This window comes from Trachypithecus francoisi, unplaced genomic scaffold (assembly GCF_009764315.1).
Source record: "Trachypithecus francoisi isolate TF-2019V2 unplaced genomic scaffold, Tfra_2.0 Contig01676, whole genome shotgun sequence".
NCBI lineage: Eukaryota > Metazoa > Chordata > Mammalia > Primates > Cercopithecidae > Trachypithecus > Trachypithecus francoisi.
In genome coordinates this window covers 1,148,050-1,169,610 of record NW_022681448.1, presented here as the reverse complement: position 1 = coordinate 1,169,610, position 21,561 = coordinate 1,148,050, and the positions used below count along the sequence as shown (strand labels likewise).

Sequence of the window (21,561 nt, the reverse complement as noted above, 5' to 3'; positions counted from 1 at the left end):
GGACACTAAAGAGACATGACACCTGCAATGTGTGATCCTACACTGAACTGTGGAGCAGAACAAGGAACTGAGTGGACAAATGAAGCTTGAATAGATTAAAGAGTAGTATTTAATCAATACTAATTTATTGATTTTAACAAATCTCTGGTTATATAATATTCTAATTCCCAGGCACAGTGGCTCACGCCTGTAATACCAGCAATATGGGAGGCTGAGGTGGGTGGATCACCTGGGGTCACAAGTTCAAGACCAGCCTGGCCAACATGGCGAAACCCCATCTCTACTAAAAATACAAAAATTATCCAGGTGTGGTGGCATGCGCCTGTAATCCCAGCTACTCCAGAGGCTGAGGCACGAGAATTGCTCAAAGCCAGGAGGCGGAGGTTTTAGTGAGCCAAGAACGCACTACAGCACTCCAGCCTGGGCGACAGAGTAAGACTGTTTCTCAGGAAAAAAAAAAAAGACAATGTTCTTGTTCTTAGGAAATAAAGGTAAACACAGGTAAAGGGGCATTAGTTCTACAACTTACTCTCATACATTTCAGAGAGAGAATGAAAGAATGACAGCACATATGACAAATAGCAACACTTAGAAAATGTGGGTGAAGGTTATATGACAACTGTTTGTACTGTTTTTCACAAATCAAATTATTTTATTTTATTTTATTTTATTTTATTTTATTTTTTTTTTTGAGACGGAGTCTCGCTCTTCCACCCAGGCTGGAGTGCAGTGGCCGGATCTCAGCTCACTGCAAGCTCCGCCTCCCGGGTTCACGCCATTCTCCTGCCTCAGCCTCCCGAGTAGCTGGGACTACAGGTGCCCGCCTCGTCGCCCGGCTAGTTTTTTGTATTTTTAAGTAGAGACGGGGTTTCACCGTATTAGCCAGGATGGTCTCGATCTCCTGACCTTGTGATCCGCCCGTCTCGGCCTCCCACAGTGCTGGGATTACAGGCTTGAGCCACCGCGCCCGGCACAAATCAAATTATTTTAAAATAAAAAGTTAAAAATATAAGATCCGCCGGGCACAGTGGCTCATGCCTGTAATCCCAGCACTTTGAGAGGCCGAGGTGGGTGGATCACCTGAGGTCAGGAGTTTGAGACCAGCTTGGCCAACTTGGTGAAACCCTGTCTCTGCTAAAACTACAAAAATTCGCCAGGTATGGGGGCACACACCTGTAGTCCCAGCTACTCAGGAGGCTGAGGCAGGAGGATCACTTCAATCCAGGAGGCTGAGGTTGCAGTGAGCTGAGATCACACCATTGCACTCCAGCCTGGGTGACAAGAGCAAAACTCTGTCTCAATGGGCGGATCACAAGGTCAGGAGATGGAGACCATCCTTGCGAACACAGTGAAACCCCGTCTCTACTAAAAATACAAAAAACTAGCCGGGCGAGGTGGCGGGAGCCTGTAGTCCCAGCTACTTGGGAGGCTGAGGCAGGAGAATGGCGGGAATCCGGGAGGCGGAGCTTGCAGTGAGCTGAGATCCGGCCACTGCACTCCAGCCTGGGCGACAGAGCAAGACTCCGCCTCAAAAAAAAAAAAAAACTCTGTCTCAAAAACAAACAAAAAGTGTGTGTGCGCGCCCATGTATATGACAAAAGAAAGATTTTATCCATTTGTAGTTTACACTAAAACACAGCATGAGGTATGGACGTAATTTTACTCTTACAAAATATGTATCCAGTTGTCCCATCTTTTCTTCTGTAATTTGATGTGCTATTTTTACAATATTCTAAATTTCTTTATTAGTCTATTTCTGGACATTATATACTGTTTCATTAGTCAACACGTCTGTCCATGCACCATATCACACAGTTTAAAAAAAAAAAAAGAGAGAGAGAGACACTATTTTTTAGAGTAGTTTTAAGTTCACAGCAAAATTGGGCAGAAAGTAGAAAGTTCTCATATACTTCCTGCCCCCCCAGTTTTAATTATAAGGCTTTCTGGTTTACAGTCTGGGGGATTCCCCTCCTTATTGCTCTTGTTTTTCAGAGATTTCCTGGTTGCTTATTCTTTCTTATTTTTCCACAAGACCTCTGGTGTCAATTTGTCTAGCACCAGGGGAAAAAAAAAAAAAAAAACAGTTTACTGGGATTAGAATTCATTTATACATTAATTGGGGGAGAACTGGCATCTTTGTAATGTTGAATTATTCTGTCTAATTGTTCTATAAAGTATGAAATGTCTTTTCATTTGTTCAAGTCACATTTTGGGTCTTTTAAGAATGTTTTCCTCTTGTGAGTTTGAGATTTTTCTTGTTTTTTTCTAAGGTATTTTCTCTTTTTAATGTTACCAGATATGGACAGTTCTCTTCCACTGTATCTTCTTTTCTTTTCTTTTTTTTTTTTGAGACGGAGTCTCGCTCTGTCGCCCAGGCTGGAGTGCAGTGGCCAGATTTCAGCTCACGGCAAGCTCCGCCTCCCGGGTTTACACCATTCTCCTGCCTCAGCGTCCCGAGTAGCTGGGACTACAGGCGCCCGCCACCTCGCCCGGCTAGTTTTTTGTATTTTTAGTAGAGACGGGGTTTCACCGTGTTAGCCAGGATGGTCTCGATCTCCTGACCTCGTGATCCGCCCGTCTCGGCCTCCCAAAGTGCTGGGATTACAGGCTTGAGCCACCGCGCCCGGCCTTGTTTGCTAATTTTTTATTCTGCCATTTTTTTTTTTTTTTTTTTGAGATGGAGTCTCACTGTTGCCCAGGCTGGAGTGCAGTGGCGCGGTCTTCGCTCACTGCAACCTCCGCCTCCTGGGTTCAAGCAATTCTCCTGCCTCTCAGCCTCCCAAGTAGCTGGGACTACAGGCATGTGCCACCATGCTCGGCTAATTTATGTATTTGTAGTAGAGATGGGATTTTACCATGTTGGCCAGGCTGGTCTTGAACTCCTGACCTCATGATCTGCCCACCTTGGCCTCCCAAAGTACTGAGATTACAGGCGTGAGCCACCGCGCCCGGCCCTTATTCTGCCGTTTTACTCAGTTCTTTTTGTCTAGATTTTCTGTTGTTATTCTCTTGGCTTTTCAACATACACCATCAGATAAACTGCGCACAGAAATAGTTTTCCCTTTTCCAAAGTCTCAGGCTCCTGAGTATTTTCTCTTGAATGAAAGTGGTAATTAATTCCGTCAATACAATGTTACCAAGTAGTAGACATAATAGGCATCATTATTTCTGGTTTTAGAGTGTAATTTTATCAGGCATTTTGTGTGTACATGAATTTTGTTTATGTTGTTTATGCTACGTACCCCTATTTTATTGTTTATCAATCAAGAATGCATATGTTGGACTTTTCAAATACCTTTTTGCTATATATGGAAATAATGATTTTTCTTACAAGATGTATTAATATGGTGGATTATAATGAATCTTAGCCTATCTTGTATATCCATCATTTTTCCCTCCAATCCTTTTACCTTTCCCTTTATCTTGAGTATAGGTTCTTAGCTTTTTCCATTTCTAGTGTTTTTTGTTTTTTTTTTTTTGAGACGGAGTCTCACTCTGTCGCCCAGGCTGGAGTGCAGTGGCACAATCTCGGCTCACTGCAAGCTCCGCCTCCCGGGTTCCCGCCATTCTCCTGCCTCAGCCTCCTGAGTAGCTGGGACTACAGGCGCCGCCACCGTGCCCAGCTAATTTTTTTTTGTATTTTTAGTAGAGACGAGGTTTCACCGTGGTCTCGATCTCCTGACCTTGTGATCCGCCCGCCTCGGCCTCCCAAAGTGCTGGGATTACAGGCGTGAGCCACCGCGCCTGGCCTCCATTTCTATCCTTTATACCTTCACTGTATCTTCAGTCATATCTGTTCACCTTTGGGCATCTTGTAGTTTAATCTTCATTTCTGATATTGCCTTGTTTTCCATTTCTTTCCTGAGCTTGAACAGCTCTTATTTCAAATCTTCCTGCTCTTTGACTGTTCTCATTTGAGTTTTAAAAACTTTTGCCGGGCGCGGTGGCTCAAGCCTGTAATCCCAGCACTTTGGGAGGCCGAGACGGGCGGATCACGAGGTCTGATGATCGAGACCATCCTGGCTAATATGGTGAAACCCCGTCTCTACTAAAAAATACAAAAGGACGGGCGCGTTGGCTCACGCCTGTAATCCCAGCACTTTGGGAGGCCGAGGCGGGTGGATCACAAGGTCAGGAGATCAAGACCACAGTGAAACCCCGTCTCTACTAAAAATACAAAAAATTAGCCGGGCGCGGTGGCGGGTGCCTGTAGTCCCAGCTACTCAGGAGGCTGAGGCAGGAGAATGGCGTGAACCCAGGAGGCGGAGCTTGCAGTGAGCTGAGATCCGGCCACTGCACTCCAGCCTGGGCGACAGAGCGAGACTCTGTCTCAAAAAATAAATAAATAAATAAATTAAATAAAATAAAAAGTACAAAAAAACTAGCCGGGTGAGGTGGCGGCGCCTGTAGTCCCAGCTACTCGGGAGGCTGAGGCAGGAGAATGGCGTAAACCCGGGAGGTGGAGCTTGCAGTGAGCTGAGATCTGGCCACTGCACTCCAGCCTGGGCGGCAGAGCCAGACTCCATCTCAAAAAAAAAAAAAAAAAAAAAAAAAAAGCTTTTGACGTCGCCTGTAATCCCAGCACTTTGGGAGGCCAAGGCAGGTGGTCACTTAGGGTCAGGAGTTCAAGACCAGCCCGGCCAACATGGTGAAACCCTGTCTCTACTAAAAATACCAAAATTAGCTGGCTGTGGTGGTATGAGCTTGTAATCCCAGTTACTCGGGAAGCTGAGGCACAAGAATTGCTTGAACCTGGGAGGCCAAAGTTACAGTGAGCCGAGATCACACCACTGGACTCCAGCCTAGGCAACAGAGCAAGACTCCATCTCAAAAAAAAAAAACTTTTGGAGTTTCTTTTAGTCAGCAGATATTTATTTATATTTAATTTATGTCTGGATGCTGAATTAGTTCTCTTCTTTGTTGCCTTTTAATGTATTTTCACCTACTGAAAAGCACTGATTCTCATTTTTTGAATCAGAGAAATCTACATGGATGCTGTTTTTTAATCGTCGTTCATGCTGAGTTACGCTGATTTTTATGGACCATCCACAGCAAGAAACCCTCTGGGGCAAAAGGGCTTGCTTAATTTCTTATTTCTACTAGTGCCTTCTTCTGCTGCTTCAGTGAAGTACAGTTTACTTGCTAGATGGATAGTGCATTTATTTATCCTCTACTGCTTTGATACTCTTGTTTCAGCTGTGTCCTTCCAGCTATTTCCTTCTTTCTCTTTACTATTAAACATTAATACTTCATGGCACACTTTCAACTTCCAAGGTGCTAGCTTCTCCCCTAGAAGTGGTGTTTTTTTTTTTAAGGCTGTCATTTCAAGTCATAAACACTTTTCCAAGTGCCTTTTCTTTTGCATTCTCAGTTGCCATGCTCTGATCTACCAGATTTCAAACCTGTTTTCAGTATTTCCCACTCGGGATAGGGTTCTCATCTGAGGATGAACAAAGAGCCTGGTATCCTCTGCAGAGTCCCTGACTCTTAGTTCTGATACAGTCACCAGAGTTCATCTAGCTATTCTTAGATGACTATTTCCCCACTCACATATAAACTGCAGTTTAAAAAATTCTCTATGTCCTAGTTATGCCATAGGCCCAGGTTATACAGTTGATTTTACTTGCTCTTACTAATCTGTATGGGTTTTAGAAGAATATGTGAAAAGGTCTGAATTGAGGAACTAAGTCAACTTCTCAAGTTATAAATTGAAGAAAAATATGCATCTCCTTTGTAGAGTTATTGTAAAGATCAAAAGATATCAGACGACTTAATTACTTAGCGCATTAAATGCACGAACAGTAAGGATAATTATTACTATTTCCTGGGGTCCTTCAATATTGTTCAGAAGGATTTAAAATAATATCTGCCAACTCTCATTTTTCTAGAACTTCCACATATAGTTACAGATAACATCATCTTACGATTAGTCTGTGTTCTATAATTTTGGCTGTGTGCAGTGGCTCACATCTGTAATTTCTGCACTCTGGGAGGCCAAGGCAGGAGAACCACTTGAGGTCAGGAGTCGGCCTGGCCAACTTGGTGAGACCCCATCTCTACTAAAAACACAAAAAGTAGCCAGGTGTGGTGCGTGTGCCTGTAGTCCCAGCTACTCGGGAGGCTGAGGCAGAACTGCTTGAACCTGGGAGGCGGGGGTTTCAGGGAGCTGAGATTACGCCACTGCACTCCAGCCTGGGCAACAGAGTGAGACTCTTTCTCAAAAGAATAATAAATAAGTAAAATTTTGTTGTTAGAACCAGGACTACCTCACCTCCCTGGTTTCAGGTTAAGGCTTCAGGCTCTAAACAGACTGTCTGGAAGTCAAGGAGGGTTGTTTATTATGTAGATCAAGGTAGAAACTAGTTGGAGAGATAAACTGGTGTGCTAAGAAAATGATTCCCAAACCCAAGTCTATGACCCAGGCCACAGTAAAACAAGAAACGTGAGCAAAAGGGCGAGAATTCTTCCTAAACTGCAACAATTTCAAAGCACTGAAGCCTTCATTCAGATTATGCCCCAGCAAAAGGGCGAGAATTCTTCCTGAACTGCAACAATTTCAAAGCACTGAAGCCTTCATTCAGATTATGCCCCATACTTTGATATTAGAATATGCTTTTATAAAATGATAGTAATAAAGGGTACTTTCAAAAAATACATTATATATGATAAACCTAGTAAATTTCTGTTGTTCTACTAAATTAAATTATTTGTATTGGGCCATAAACCCAAGAAATAAGGATAGATCTGAAACAGTTATAAATTCAAAGAGCCAGGAAATCAGCCTTCCTCACGTGAAAGTTAGTAGGTATATCCATCCCCTGCCTCTTTATGATCTTTTTCCTCCAAACTGCTCTTGATAGGTACTGTTATGCCAAACGTCATCTGCATAAAAATATAGGGCTGGGCACAGTGGCTCATGTCTTCAATCCCAGCACTCTGGGAGGCTGAGGTGGGAGGATTGCTTGAGATTAGGAGTTTAAGACCAGCCCTGGGAACACAGCAAGACATCATCTCTATAAAAAATACAAGAATTGGGCAGCCATGGTGTTATGTGCCTGTAGTCCCAGCTACTCAGGAGGCTAAGGTGGGAGGATTGCTTGAGTCTGGGAGTTTGAGGCTGCAGTGAGCCGTGGTCATGCTAAATGCACTCCAGCCTGGGCAACAGAGTGAGACGCTGTCTTAAAACACATACATACACACACACACACACACACACACACGTTTTACATATATGTTTTATATATTTTTATATATATGGGAGAGGTTTTGTTTTATTTGCATTACATGCCCCAAACACAAGATTTGACTAGTTATAACAAATATAATTAAAGGCCTGCAAATAGAGCTTATAAATTATTAAATATTTTAATGGACAAATATATAATGAAAAGGACAAAACTTATAGAGTTACACAGACGTGGATTTGAGCTTTGGTTTTATGTATCAATTGTATGGCCTCAAAAGAGACCTTTAACCTATGAGTCTTTGTTTTTAATCCATAAAACAATGCTAGTAATCTCTCTCCCATAGAGTTAGAATTTAAAAAGACCTAACATAAGTGAAGTGCCTTAGACTACATGTCAGACACACAGTGGGCATACAGTAAATAATAATAGCTATTAGAATTAACATTTCCTCCTGACAATTCAAGACAGTTTCCTCACCTGCCTAATGAACAGGCTGCCTGAAATCCAGAGGCAACTTTAAGATTACCAATAATACTAATTATCAATAATTGCAAGTTGTCTACTATATGAAAACATTCCAATTCTCCCTCTTCTACGAGCATGGGAACTGGCAGCTACACAATCAATTCACTCACTCAGCAAATATCTATTGAGAACATATTATACCAGACCCCGTTTTAGGTTCTGGAAAGACAGCAGTGAATATACAACTCTGGAGAGAAACAAAGATAACTGTATGTCAAGTAATAATGGGCACTATGGGGGGGAGAGTTCAGGGTGAGCAGACAGTAAAAGACGAAGTACTTCTTTGACAGAGGGTAGTCAGGAATGCCTCTCTGATAGGTGACTCTGAACAGCGATCTAGATAAAGTGAGAGCTAGCCATGTGGAAATCGGGGAGGAAAGCATTCCAGGCAGAAGGAACAGGAAGCTCAAGGGTCCTCCGGTGGCCTGGCAGATGAAAAGAAAGGTGGCCTGTTGGCTGAAGCAGAATGAGCAAAGGAAGAAATTAGGTCAGAAGCAGTGACAGGCCAGAGCATCTAGAGCCTTATGTATTTTCAACTTTGAATTTCATTTTAAGCAAAGTGGAAAGCCATCGGAGGGTGCTGAGCAGAGGAGTAATAATCATGACTTGTTTTTTTTTTTAGCAGATTCATTAGCTCTCTGGGGGATAAGGAAAGAATATCCTCTAAGGAGAAAATATGAAAGTCTATTAAGAGCCTATGCATTGCATAAGGAAAAAATCAGTATAATCCCACACCCAGCAACATACACTGTTAATATTTTGGTGTATTTGGTATTATTTCCTTCAGACGCTGAGGATATCCTCTTCATGCAATTAGTTTTAAAAGCTTCCCAGAAGATTTCACATTTAATAAGTTTGTGTTTGTTTTTATATACTGTTCAATTAGTACGTCCATAAAAATTAACTCTTCCTATGATTCCAATGAGTGGTTCAAAGTTCACAATAGTCAGTAAAATGAAGCACTGGGAAAGCCAAAATAGAGATATTTTAAAACCAAACTTTTGCCGGGCACGGTGGCTCAAGCCTGTAATTCCAGCACTTTGGGAGGCCGAGACGGGCGGATCACGAGTTCAGGAGAACGAGACCATCCTGGCTAACACGGTGAAACCCCGTCTCTACTAAAAACTACAAAAAAAAAAAACTAGCCAGGCGAGGTGGTGGCGCCTGTAGTCCCAGCTACCCGGGAGGCTGAGGCAGGAGAATGGCGTGAACCCGGGAGGCGGAGCTTGCAGTGAGCTGAGATCCGGCCACAGCACTCCAACCTGGGTGACAGAGCAAGACTCCGTCTCAAAAATAATAATAATAATAAAACCAAACTTTTTAAAAAATTTTTATTTTAAAGACCTATGCATCTCTATTTAAGGGAATCTATTCTCCATAAAACGAGTCACCTTTATTTTTTATTATATCACTTATTTAAGTGTAATGCCCATCTGTTCAAGTATATGTTCTACATATCTAAGCAGTATCTAAATGTGTTGCTTATATGCTTACAGGAATCGTGTCAGGTATTAATCTTAAAATCCCACATGGTGATGATGTGGAGAGCTCCCTCCCTCAGACAACACACCCTCCCAAACTTCTGTCTATAGAAAATAGATTTCTTAAGTCAGAGATAAAATTAGAGGAAGAGTGGAAAGGAAATTATGTCAGAGAAGTAATGAAGTAATGAGTACATAATGCCTGAAAGGCCATGGTAAGGCTTTTAGATATCTTGCTGAACAAGAGAGGAAGCCAGTCAAGGTCCTGAAAATAGAAGTAACAAACTGATATTAATTTGAAAAAGATCATTCTGACTGCTTCCTGGAGAACACATGGAATAAAGGTGGGGCTGGAGTAGAGGAAGAGAGGTTTACAAGGATACTACAACAATACAGGTGATAATGTGGCATTAACAAACCACCCTAAAACTTTAGTTACTTTAAACAACCGCTGTTCATTATTTCGCAATTGTGTGGGTCAGCAGTTTGGGCTGTGATCAGCTGGAATGTTTTTCTAACAGCAGCCATCAGGCAGCTCGAATGGGGTGGGAATCTAAAATGGTCTTTTTCACACATTAGGGGTTTTGACTTCTCTTGGCTGGGCCTCTTCTCCATGTGGTCTCTCACTCAGCAGCCTAGACTGGACTCCCTTACACGATGACCAGAATGTCCCAAAAGAGCTAAGGCAGAAGATGTATGCTGTCTTGAGGCCTGGGTTCCAGAAGAATTAGGTTCTGGAAAGACAGCAATGAATATAAGACTCTGGAGAGAAACAAAAATAACTGTATGTCAAGTAATAATAGGTGCTATGAGGGGGAAAACGCAGGGTGAGGAGACAGTAAAAGAGGAAGTACTTACTTTTGTACAGAGGGCACACTCTTGTACAGAGGGCACACGCACACATCTACCACATTCTACAGCCAAAGCAAGCACAAGGCCAGCCCAGATTCAATGGGTGGTAAACAGACTATTTCCTGATGGGAGATGGTACAAATTATTATTATTATTATTATTAGTTTTGAGACAGAGTCTCACTCTGTCACCCAGGCTGGAGTGCAGTGACACGATCCCAGCTCACTACAACCTCTGCCTCCCGGGTTCAAGCGATTCTCCTGCCTCAGCTTCCTGAGTACCTGGGATTACAGGTGTGTGCCACCACTCCCAGCTAATTTTTGTATTTTTAGTAGAGATGGGGTTTTGCCATGTTGGTGAAGCTGGTCTCGAACTCCTGACTGTCAAGCCTCTGAGCCCAAGCCAAGCCATCGCATCCCCTGTGACTTGCACGTATACGCCCAGATGGCCTGAAGTAACTGAAGAATCACAAAAGAACTGCAAATGCCCTGCCCCGCCTTAACTGATGACATTCCACCACAAAAGAAGCGAAAATAGCCAGTCCTTGCCTTAAGCGATGATAGTATCTTGTGAAATTCCTTTTCCTGGCTCATCCTGGCTCAAAAAGCTCCCCCACTGAGCACCTTGTGACCCCCACTCCTGCCCGCCAGAGAACAACCCCCGTTTGACTGTAATTTTCCTTTACCTACCCAAATTCTATAAAGCAGCCCCACCCTTATCTCCCTTCACTGACTCTTTTTGGACTCAGCCCACCTGCTCCCAGGTGAAATAAACAGCCGTGTTGCTCACACAAAGCCTGTTTGGTGGTCTCTTCACACGGACGTGCGTGACACTGACCTCAGGTGATCTGCCCACCTTGGCCTCCCAAAGTACTAGGATTACAGGCGTGAGCCACTGCACCCAGCCGGTGCAAATTATTATAGTCATCTTTTTCAATCTTTTTACACTAAGCAGAGGTAGATCATGGTGTTTAAAGGAGTATAACAGTTGCAGTAGTAGTGGTGAGAAGCAGCTAGATTTTATACATTTAATGACAGGACATGCTAATTAACCAAATGTGGAACGACTTTTCAATCCAAGAAGTAGAAGGATACAGCTGTCATTTACTGAGCTATTAGGCGCAGCAGGTTCAGGTGAGAAAAAAAAAAAAAGAAAATCAAGAGTTTTGTCTACAATGACTATTAGATCTCCAAGCAGAGATGTCAAGTAAACAGATTAGAGTTTGGAGTTCAGCATACTGCTACGTCTCTGCTGGGAGGTGGGAGTGGGCAGAGAAGCAGCCAGGCTTTTATTTGCATGACTAGGGCATAAGGTTCTTCTCAACAGTCTGACTTGGTTTCTAGGTTGTCCATCATCTTTTTCTTCCACATTTCTTGTCTTTCAAGAAAGCAGGGAAGCCCCAAAGAAGGTTTAGTTTATGTGGGGAAATAAAACAGATCTTTTTTTTCATTTGAGTTTAGGAGGGTTTTTAAAAATATATATTTACAGAGCTCTTTCAGACCAGTTTGCTATCTGGTAACACAGAAAATAATACCAGGACAGATTAACTCACTAGTAGTCACGAGAAAAAAAAAACTTTTTCTTCAAAAAAAAAATAAAAGTAAAAGAGAAGGCTAAGGTCACTGCAGAATTCAAATAAATAGGTCTTCTGGCCACTACCTTTCAAAGGCAAGTTATCTAGAAAATTACTACTCTCACATCCGAAAATAGATGTGAAAAGATAAAATTAATAAAAAGGTTTTTTTTGTTTGTGTGTTTGTTTCGGAGACAGGGTCTCACTCTGTCACTCAGGCTGGAGGGCAGTGGTGTGATCATAGCTCACAGCAGCCTCGAACTCCTGGGCTCAAGTAATCCTCCTGCTTCAGCCTCCCAAGTAGCTGGGACTAGAGGTGGGTACCACCATGCCTGGCTAATTTTTTACTTTGTTTTTGTAAAGGCTATTGCTATGTTGCCCAAACTGCCCTTGAATTCCTGGATTCAAGCGATCCTCCTACTTGGGCTTCCCAAAGTACTGAAATTATAGGCATGAATCACCATGCCTGGCCAAAAGTTTTTTGTTTTTAATTCACATTTAACTTTTCCTATAAGTATGTCAACCATTGAGAATGAGATTTACGGAAACACGTTTTTTTAAAACCATGTTGGCATAATTTCAAAGAATCACTGTGTCATAACCCAAAACAAAGACTGTATGTAGCACCAATAAACCATTTCATGTAGCCTTTACCACTAAAGATTGTGAAACACATGTTTTGTAACTATAATTAGTATTATTATTCTGGATGTTTGTGTGTCCCAACATTCAAACATGATTCAAGTGAGTTTACAAGACTATGATTCAATTCAATTCAAGTTATACTAATTTAAAGTCTACTAACACTAGGCTCTAATGGATACAAGAACAAACACGACCCAATTATACTATAAGTCTTGTAAGCAGGATTATTCAGGTACATAAAGAAATATAAGAAAGTGCATACTTTTAATTTATATTCCAGTTGTATGAGATATTCAGAAAAGGCATTGGAGACAGCATGGATTAGTGGTTGCCTTGGGCTGGGAGTGAGAAGAAGCATTAACTGTAAATGGGCATGAGGGATCTTCATGTGGTGATAGAAATGTTCTAAAAATGGATGGTTGTGATTACTGCAAAACTTGGCAAATTTACTAAAAATAACTGCATTGTACATCTTAAATTAGTGAATTTTATGATATGCAAACTAGGTCTCGATAAAGTTGTCTTTTAAAAACCAAAGGCAAAATTAAAACTCTTACAGACATACAAAAACTGAAATGATTCAGTCAAGCTGAGCTGCATTACAATAAATGTTAAAAGAGGCCCTTCAGGCAGAAGGAAATGACACTGGATGGATTTATAAAAAGAAATGAAGAGAACTAGAAATGGTAACTATAGGAATAAATGTATATATTCTGGGTTTTTAAAAACTAAATCTTTAAAAGCTATTAATATAATCAACTGTTTAAACACAGTAGCAATATAGAGTGAGGTTTACAACATAAAATGCACAACAGGCCGGGCGCGGTGGCTCATGCCTGTAATCCCAGCACTTTGGGAGGCTGAGACGGGTGGATCACGAGGTCAGGAGATCGAGACCATCCTGGCTAATACGGTGAAACCCCGTCTCCACTAAAAAATACAAAAAACTAGCCGGGTGTGGTGGCAGCGCCTGTAGTCCCAGCTACTCGGGAGGCTGAGGCAGGAGAATGGCGGGAACCCGGGAGGCGGAGCCTGCAGTGAGCTGAGATCCGGCCACTGCACTCCAGCCTGGGCAACAGAGGGAGACTCTGTCTCAAAAAAAAAAAAAAAGCACAACAATAGCATACAGGCTGAGATGGAAGAATAGAAGTACACTCTTATAAGGTATTATATATGAAACAGTACATAACTTGAAGGTGGACTGTGGTAACTCAAAGATGCATGTTATAAGCCCTAAAGCAATCAATAAAATAACAAAAATAATTACTAGTAATAAGCCAATAAAGGAGATAAAATAGAATCAATTTTAAAAATCAAAATTAAAAAAATTATAAAGATCAATTAATTCAGAAGGTCAAAGGAGGAAAATGGAACAAAGAAGAGGACAGAAAATAAAACAAATAGCAAATGATAGACTTAAGCCTAACCATATCAATAATCACATTAAATGTAAATGGTCAAAACCCCCCATTAAAAGGCAGAGATTTTCAGGTTGGATTTAAAAAGACCCAAATATATGCTCTTTACGAGAATCACAATTTAAATATAAGACATATACACATTAAGAGGACAGAGAAAGATACACCATGCTAACAATAATCAAAAGAAAGATTAGTGCCCATGTTAATATCTGCCAAAGCAGATTTTAGAGCAAACAATATCACCAGGGATAAAAAAGTCATTTCATAATGTTCAATGAGCCAATTGGTCAACAGGACATCACAATCCTAAATGTTTTATGCATCTAATTACAGAGATGCAAAATACATGAGGCAAAGACTGATATAACTACAAGGAGAAATAAATCACAATTATAGTTATACCTCTCTTAATAACTGGGAGAACAAACAGAGAAGCAAGAACATAGAGGACTTGAACAACACTACCAACTTGCCTTAATTGACATTTATGGAACATTATGACATAACAGAATACTCCATCCAGCAACAAAGAGCACAATACATCGCTGAGTACAGACATATTTTTTGTAAGCACACATGGAACACTACTCAGACAGACCACATTCTAGGCTATAAAACAAGCCTGAATACATTTTAAAGGATTTAAGTCATACAAAGTATGTTCTCTGACCACAAGGAAATTTGAAATCAACAACAGAAAGATCATCTGGAAAACCCCCAAATAAATGGAACTAAATCCATGGGGTCAAAGAGGAAATCAAAAGTGAAATTAGAAAATAATTTGAATTCTGAAGGGTGGAAGCTGCAGTGAGCCAAGATTGTGCCATTGCACTCCAGCCTGGGCAAAGAGCAAAACTGTCTTAAAACAAAATAAAAGGATCTGTTTGTTCTTTGGGAAAGGGTCTTGCTCTGTAACCCAGGCTGGAGTGCAATGGCACAATCATGGCTCAATGCAGCCTTGAACTCCTGGGCTCATGGGATCCTCCCATCTCAGCCTCCTGAGTAGGTTGGACTTCAGCCACAAGCCACCATGCCCACTAATTTTTTGTATTTTTGTAGAGACGGAGTTCTTGCACGCATGGTGGCTCACAACCGTAATCCCAGCACTTTGGGAGGCCGAGATGGGTGGATCACTTGAGATCAGGAGTTCAAGACCAGCCTGGCCAACATGGCAAAACCTCATCTCTACTAACAATACAAAAATTAGCCAGGCATGGTGGCACATGCCTATAATCCCAGCTACTCAAGAGGCTGAGGCAGGAGAATTGCTTGAACCCAGGAGGAGGAGGTTGCAGTGATCCAAGATCACCACACTGCACTCCAGCTTGGGCAACAAAATGAGACTCCGTCTCAAAAAAAAAAAAGAAAACAAAAAGAGAGATAAGGTTTCATCAAGCCTCCCAAAGTGCTGGTAGTACAGACGTGAGCCACTGTGCCCAGCCCAAGAAAATAATTTGAATTGAATGACGACAACACAACATACTAAAATTGATAGAATAAAACTAAAGCAATATTTGGAGGTAAATTTATAGGACTAACTAACTAAAAAAGGGCTCAAATCAATGACCTTGGTTTCCATATTAATCTAGAAAAAAAGAGCATATTAAACACAAGGCAAAAGAAAGGAAACAGTAAAGATCACACAGGAAAACAACAAAACAGAAAAGAGAAAAATCAATGAAATAGAAAACGGGTTCTTTCAAGATTAATAAAATACTTCAGAATCAACTGTGTCAAGCTAGTGTGTACAATGACAGTGCTTAAGTTATTTATCTTAATCTATCTCTAAATTTGAAGAAGTTATGCAGGAGACACAAGGAAGTATTTGGTACAGATTCAAAGGTTACAGTCTGCTCCACAAATTTGTCTGAAAAAATATAAAAGGTATACCTGTCCTTGGACAAACACAGCTCTTTTGAACGATACTTTCCTCAGAAGTAAAGGGACTGAATGAGATTATCTTTAAAATCTCTCTAAGTTCTAAGATTCTCTACATGCAAAGAAGAGATACACATCTACTAACAGCTCAAGATGACCTGAACAAGATATTCTGATAAAACGTTGGGAACCATAGCACTTTCCTCAAAAATAACCATCCTGACCAAAGAGAAGAAGTTATTCAATCCACTCATACTTTAAATATCAACCCTGGGGAAAAAAATCGTAGAATTTCTGCCTAATTTAAAATCAATGGCCGGGCGCGGTGGCTCAAGCCTGTAATCCCAGCACTTTGGGAGGCCGAGACGGGCGGATCACGAGGTCAGGAGATCGAGACCATCCTGGCTAGTACGGTGAAACCCCGTCTCTACTAAAAATACAAAAACTAGCCGGGCGAGGTGGCGGGCGCCTGTAGTCCCAGCTACTCGGGAGGCTGAGGCAGGAGAATGGCGGAAACCCAGGAGGCGGAGCTTGCAGTGAGCTGAGATCTGGCCACTGCACTCCAGTCCGGGCGACAGAGCGAGACTCCGCCTCAAAAAAAAAAATAAAATAAAATAAAATCAAGCACCAATATTACTAATTAATCTTTGCTTCTCAGCTTATCACTCCTGTGAGATGGCCATCTTACATTCATTACCCTCTTCCTCAATTTTGTCCTCAGTATTACTTCTGGTGAAGTGGGGGGTGTGTGTGTGTGTCTAATTACAAAATTAGGAAGTTACAGAAGGTGAGATGGAATGAGGGCCTCTTGGTAATCAACAATTTGTTCAACTTACAGCCTACTGTGGGCCAGGTATTTTTATTGTCTGAGATATTTAGGAACCTTCTGCTGCTGCCTTTTAGGAGAAAAGTACTTTATATAAATATACTATATACAGGACTGAAATCTGCCCTGAGTGTCCACATCTGGACACCAAATAGATTAGTTATTCATTGTATAGTGGTTAACAGCATGGGCTTTGGAGCCAAAACCCTTGAATTCCAATTCTTACCATACTACTTACTGGCTCTATAACCGTAGACAAATTAACCTCATGGGGATCATTATTAAGATTAAATGAATACATACATGTAAAGATATAATTATGATCTTCTCCTCCTAGTTTGATCGAGAATACCAGAATCTAAGAACATCCTATAGGCCGAGCGCAGTGGCTCACGCCTGTAATCCCAGCACTTGGAGAGGCCAAGGCGTGTGGATTGCCTGAGATCAGAAGTTCGAGACCAGCCTGACCAACACGGTGAAACCCCATCTCTACCAAAAATACAAAAAAAATTAGCTGGGCGTGGTGGTCGGCGTCTGTAATCACAGCTACTTGGGAGGCTGAAGCAGGAGAATCACTTGACCTGGGAGGCAGAGGTTGCAGTGAGCCAAGATCCGACACACCACTTCACTCCAGCCTGGGCAAGAAGAGTGAAACTCCGACTCAAAAAAATATATATAAATAGAATATCCTATAAAAATTACTAAAACAGCACTTTTAAGTAAAACTCACACTTCCCTCCATTTAAGTCCTCCTATAAATATATCTATACATATTTCAGTGGGAGGGTCAGTCCTTATGAAAACAAATACATACAAGTAGTTTAAAGGATAGTTTTAATATGAGTAAATACACTTTTATGCTCAACTATTTTATACTCCAGTGACACTGCAGACCTCCCAAATTGTCTCTAGTTAAAGTCAGATAACTCAGAACTTAATACAGCCTCTACATAAGACCTTTCACCACCAAATATTTTAAGATTCTGCCAAGCATCAGGCCATAGTTGAATGTTTTACCTTAATGAAACTGTAGGGTATAATCTCTCCAGTATGGGTCTCAAGCCTAACTAAGTCATCTCCAAAAATATGCCGACCCCTTTATCCCCCCACACCATTATGGCCCAAAAAATTACGGTTCCAGTGATCCTCATAGCTCACTCAAGTCATATGAAAGAACGGAAAGATGTGGGTCACATTCCCATAACCAACAATTGTGTGACCTAACCAAAAGGACCTGTTCCTCAGAGTCTCACTTCCGCCACCTGTAGAGACACCTGTGCTCTCACTTACTGAAAGAATTAAAGGAGAGGGTGAATGAATGTCCCCTCTATCCCATTAGCACATGGCACTTCTCAATTCATGTTCCTTTCTCTTTCTTTATTTGAAGTGGTGAAAGAAATCAGAAGCAATTTAAGACTTTCCACAGCACCGCTTGATCTCATTTTTTAATATTTTTGACAAAAACCATCTACAGGTTAAGCTGTGGAATCTCAACATAAAAGCACATTTTTAGTGCTCCTTCAGCTTTACTTCAAAACCACTATGGGAATTAAAATAGAGTAGGAATAATCTTCTGACGGAATAGGAATGATATAACTTTTGGAATAAACGCTCACTTCACAGTAAATAAGATTAAAGGAGGTATCATCATAAGTTGATGAGAATCCTATGATCACTATCACTTTCTGGAAGTAGCTCCCAGAAATATTTAAATCTAGTAATTTTAATAGACTCAAACATCATTTTTAGTAAACATTCTGGTATCCAAAAGGATGAGACTAAATAATGATATTGAAAAGATTAATATTATTTGGAAATGCATTCCACAACTAATTTATTCTGGGCCTACCTGCAGGGATAGTCGTTTCAAAATTAAACGTTCTATAGGTACAAAGTAATTTTAAGAGTGGATGTTTTAATTTTAAAACTTACCCTTAAATTTTCTGAACCAAAGCATTCTCTTCCATGTATAGAACTAAGGTTTTAACCAAATACTTGGTTGAAAGCTGTACAAATCCAAACATAATTGAAGTCTTGATTCTGCCACTTTCAAGAGTGGGTGGTACAAATTCTTCTCATTCATAACATTAGTTTCTAGCTCATGTGGTTCTTTATTCAAAGAACACTATTAACAGTCCTTCATAAAATGGTAGATTCAGTCTAAGGACTAAGAGCAGATCATTCTGGAATAACAAGCGATTACGTTTACAAACATCACTTACCATTTGGTCCTAGATTTTCATAAAAAACTGATATAGGCAGCAGATGTACACAGAACAACCTAGGTGAGGCTCGTTTAAGTGTAAAATATCCACATACTCAAAGTCTAAGAACAACTGACTTAAGACAAAACAATCTTGGAGAAATTGCCCAATATCACAAATATAGCAGTCACCCCTAAACGGTGTTTTGATTAATGACAACCAATTCAAGCCAGTAGGTTAAATCCCTGAAGTATACTGCAATGCTACTCCTTTTTTCAGGTGAGAATTTTGTGCTAAGAACTAATCAGGGAAATGGAAGTAACGAAAACAAGACGCCAAAACACGAGTATAAGAAATACAAGCCTCCTTAATAATCAGTCAAGACAATCAGGTTATGTCTCCTCCCACCCATCCTTTCTGTCTTAACCTTTTGCAAAAGTCGGCTGGATTCAGAGTAAAAATAAATGAACTTTACAATGAGTCAAATACCACCAAAAATCAAAAGCGGGAGCTTAATCGTCCTCCAGGTCTGACCCGCCTCCAGCCCGAGGCCACCAAAAGACACACCTCCCTTCCCCCAACCCGCCGCAGCCGGCTCTACAGGTTAACAGGCGTTTCTTCTCGCGCTGTTTGAACAAAAACAATCCAGGAGGAACAGATTTGGTTTTTTAAAAAAAATGAACAAAAGCCAAAAAGGCCACAAACACAACCTAAACCTCCTAAGAAGCTGGACTACTCCCGTTCTGCACATTCCCTCCCAGAAGGATGTGGACCCCCCGGGTCGGCGGGAACCAGGAAGCTCTCGGGGCCTCCCTGGGCCAGACCCGCACCCGGGAAGCCGCCGCAAGGCTTCAGGAGCCCCAGGTCGCCCGAAGGCCGCGCCGCAGGCTTGAACAAAGGGCGGGTGCAGCGGCCTCGGCGCTTCCGAGCGCGTTCGGGGCCGGACGCTCGGCGTCCGGCGCTGGCTCCAGAGAGGCGGCGGGCACGGGGCGCAGAGGCCTGTCTCGCGCCCGAGCCGCGGCCCGCGCCCCGCCGCAGCCCCCGGGGACGGTACTCACACACGCAGAGCTCCACCACGTACGCGTAGTAGGACCAGACGACCACGAAGGTGATGAAGAGCACCGGCACCCAGCCCACGACGCGCTGGCAGCAGCGCCACAGCGTCCAAGGCGCCATGTTCCGCGGGCGGCTGCCGAGCCCCGCGTCCCACCGTTCTGGGGAGCGCGGGAGCCCCGGCGGCGGCGGCGACTCGGACGCTCCGGGCGGCTCCTGGTCCAGCTCCCCTGCCTCCGAGGCAGGGCTTGTGGGAGCAAAAGTCCGAGGCGCCGCCGGGACTCCTCCCGTCCCGGCGCCCGGCCAGGTCCCGCCCCCACCCCACATCCCGTCGCCCCCCTCCCCCCGCGTCCGTCCCCGCCCGCCTGCCCGCCGCGGGCCGCGGGCCGCCCCGGGTCTCCGCGCTGTTGGGGGCGGGGCTTCCGCGGCCGGGGAGGCCGGGAGGGGGCGGGGCCGCGGCTCGGGACCGCCCACGGGGCGTGGCGGGGCTGGATGTGGACCGGCTGGGCGGACGCGGGAGGTCGGGGAAGGAGAGGTGGAAAACACGTCCTTGACGGATGAGAGGGACAGGGCATGGCCTTCGTGGATCGAGACTCATGGAGGGAGGGAGACTATGGAAATGATTTGATAGCTGATTTGTGGATCTTGGGCCTCTCTGTACAGAACTTGCTCCACGGGTGTTCCTGGGACATTGAGTAGTCGAGGCACCGTTTCAAACATGACAAAGCCATTCCCCACTCAGTATGCGAAGAGCGCACGTTGTCAGAAGGCTTCTCCTGTGATTTTTATGTCCGTCTTGGCGGAACCCCTCCGTTTCTTGAAGACGGAATGGTCGATACCTGTAACTTCGGGTGGAAGCCGCGTAGGGCCCATCACTTTGTTTCGTAACCCGGATTTAAGATTGAGTAGCAAGAGGGAAAGAGCATGTAAATGGCCCCGTCCTTGTCCCGCAAACGGCTACGGAAACTTAAAGAATGTATTTACGGCCGGGCGCGGTGGCTCAAGCCTGTAATCCCAGCACTTTGTGAGGCCGAGACGGGCGGATCACAAGGTCAGGAGATCGAGACCATCCTGGCTAACCTGGTGAAACCCCGTCTCTACTAAAAAATACAAAAAAATTAGCCGGGCGAGGTGGCGGGCGCCTATAGTCCCAGCTACTCGGGAGGCTGAGGCAGGAGAATGGCGTAAACTCGGGAGGCGGAGCTTGCAGTGAGCTGAGATCCGGTCACTGCACTCCAGCCTGGGCGACAGAGCGAGACTCCGTCTCAAAAAAAAAAAAAAAAAAAAAAAAAGAATGTATTTACAACTCGAGATTGCTAAGCAATGACGATAATCATGTGGAACCCAGAAGCATCACTGTGAAGTCCTCATAATGCAAGGTCGGACGCATTAGAAGGGATTCCACATCGCAGTCTTAATACCAGTTCCTGCTACTAGCTTTCAGTTTGGGTTAGAATGAGTTGTTGTGTTTGTTTTTTGAAACAGGGTCTTCTTGCTCTGTCGCCCAAGCTGGAGTGCAGTGGCGCCATCTGGGCTCACTGAAGCCTCGACCTCCTGGCTAAAGCAGTCATCCTGCTTCAGCCTCCAGAGTAGCCGGGGACTACAGGCCCACCACCACGCCCAGCTAATGTTTGTATTTTGTGTAAAAACTAGGTTTCGCCCTGTTGCCATGCTGGCCCTGAACTCCAAGGCTCAAGGAATCCCAACCCCTCTCCGCCTCCACCTCCCAAAGTAGTGCTGAGATTAGAGGTATGAGCCACCACACCTGGCTACACTGAGCTTTCAATTAGCTACTGCTCACTAATGTCTCCATGAAGAAGACTTCTCCCTTTGCAGTGTCAGAGAAATGTAGTAAAAGCGAGTAATCATTGAATCACTGCACGCTGCTGCTTGAGTAATAGAGCATGTATAAAAGA

General features: G+C 43.1%; 1 protein-coding gene across 12 annotated transcripts in view; it reads right to left on the bottom strand.

Moving 5' to 3' along the window:
• The window catches only part of ZDHHC20 (zinc finger DHHC-type palmitoyltransferase 20), a 94,625-nt gene extending 74,023 nt beyond the window's left edge, over positions 1-20,602 (bottom strand). For 5 of the 12 annotated variants that reach the window (XR_004433829.1, XM_033197074.1, XM_033197067.1 and 2 more), the window contains exon 1: positions 19,651-20,254. Coding sequence is in view for 9 of the 12 variants with exons in the window: in XM_033197074.1 (XP_033052965.1) it covers positions 19,651-19,972 (322 nt within the window). In the remaining 3 variants the exon portion in view is untranslated. Of the gene's footprint in view, positions 1-19,650 lie in introns of all 12 variants that reach the window. The other 7 variants (XR_004433817.1, XR_004433818.1, XM_033197011.1 and 4 more) reach the window with 4 other exon arrangements.
• Positions 20,603-21,561: the final 959 nt, after the last annotated feature.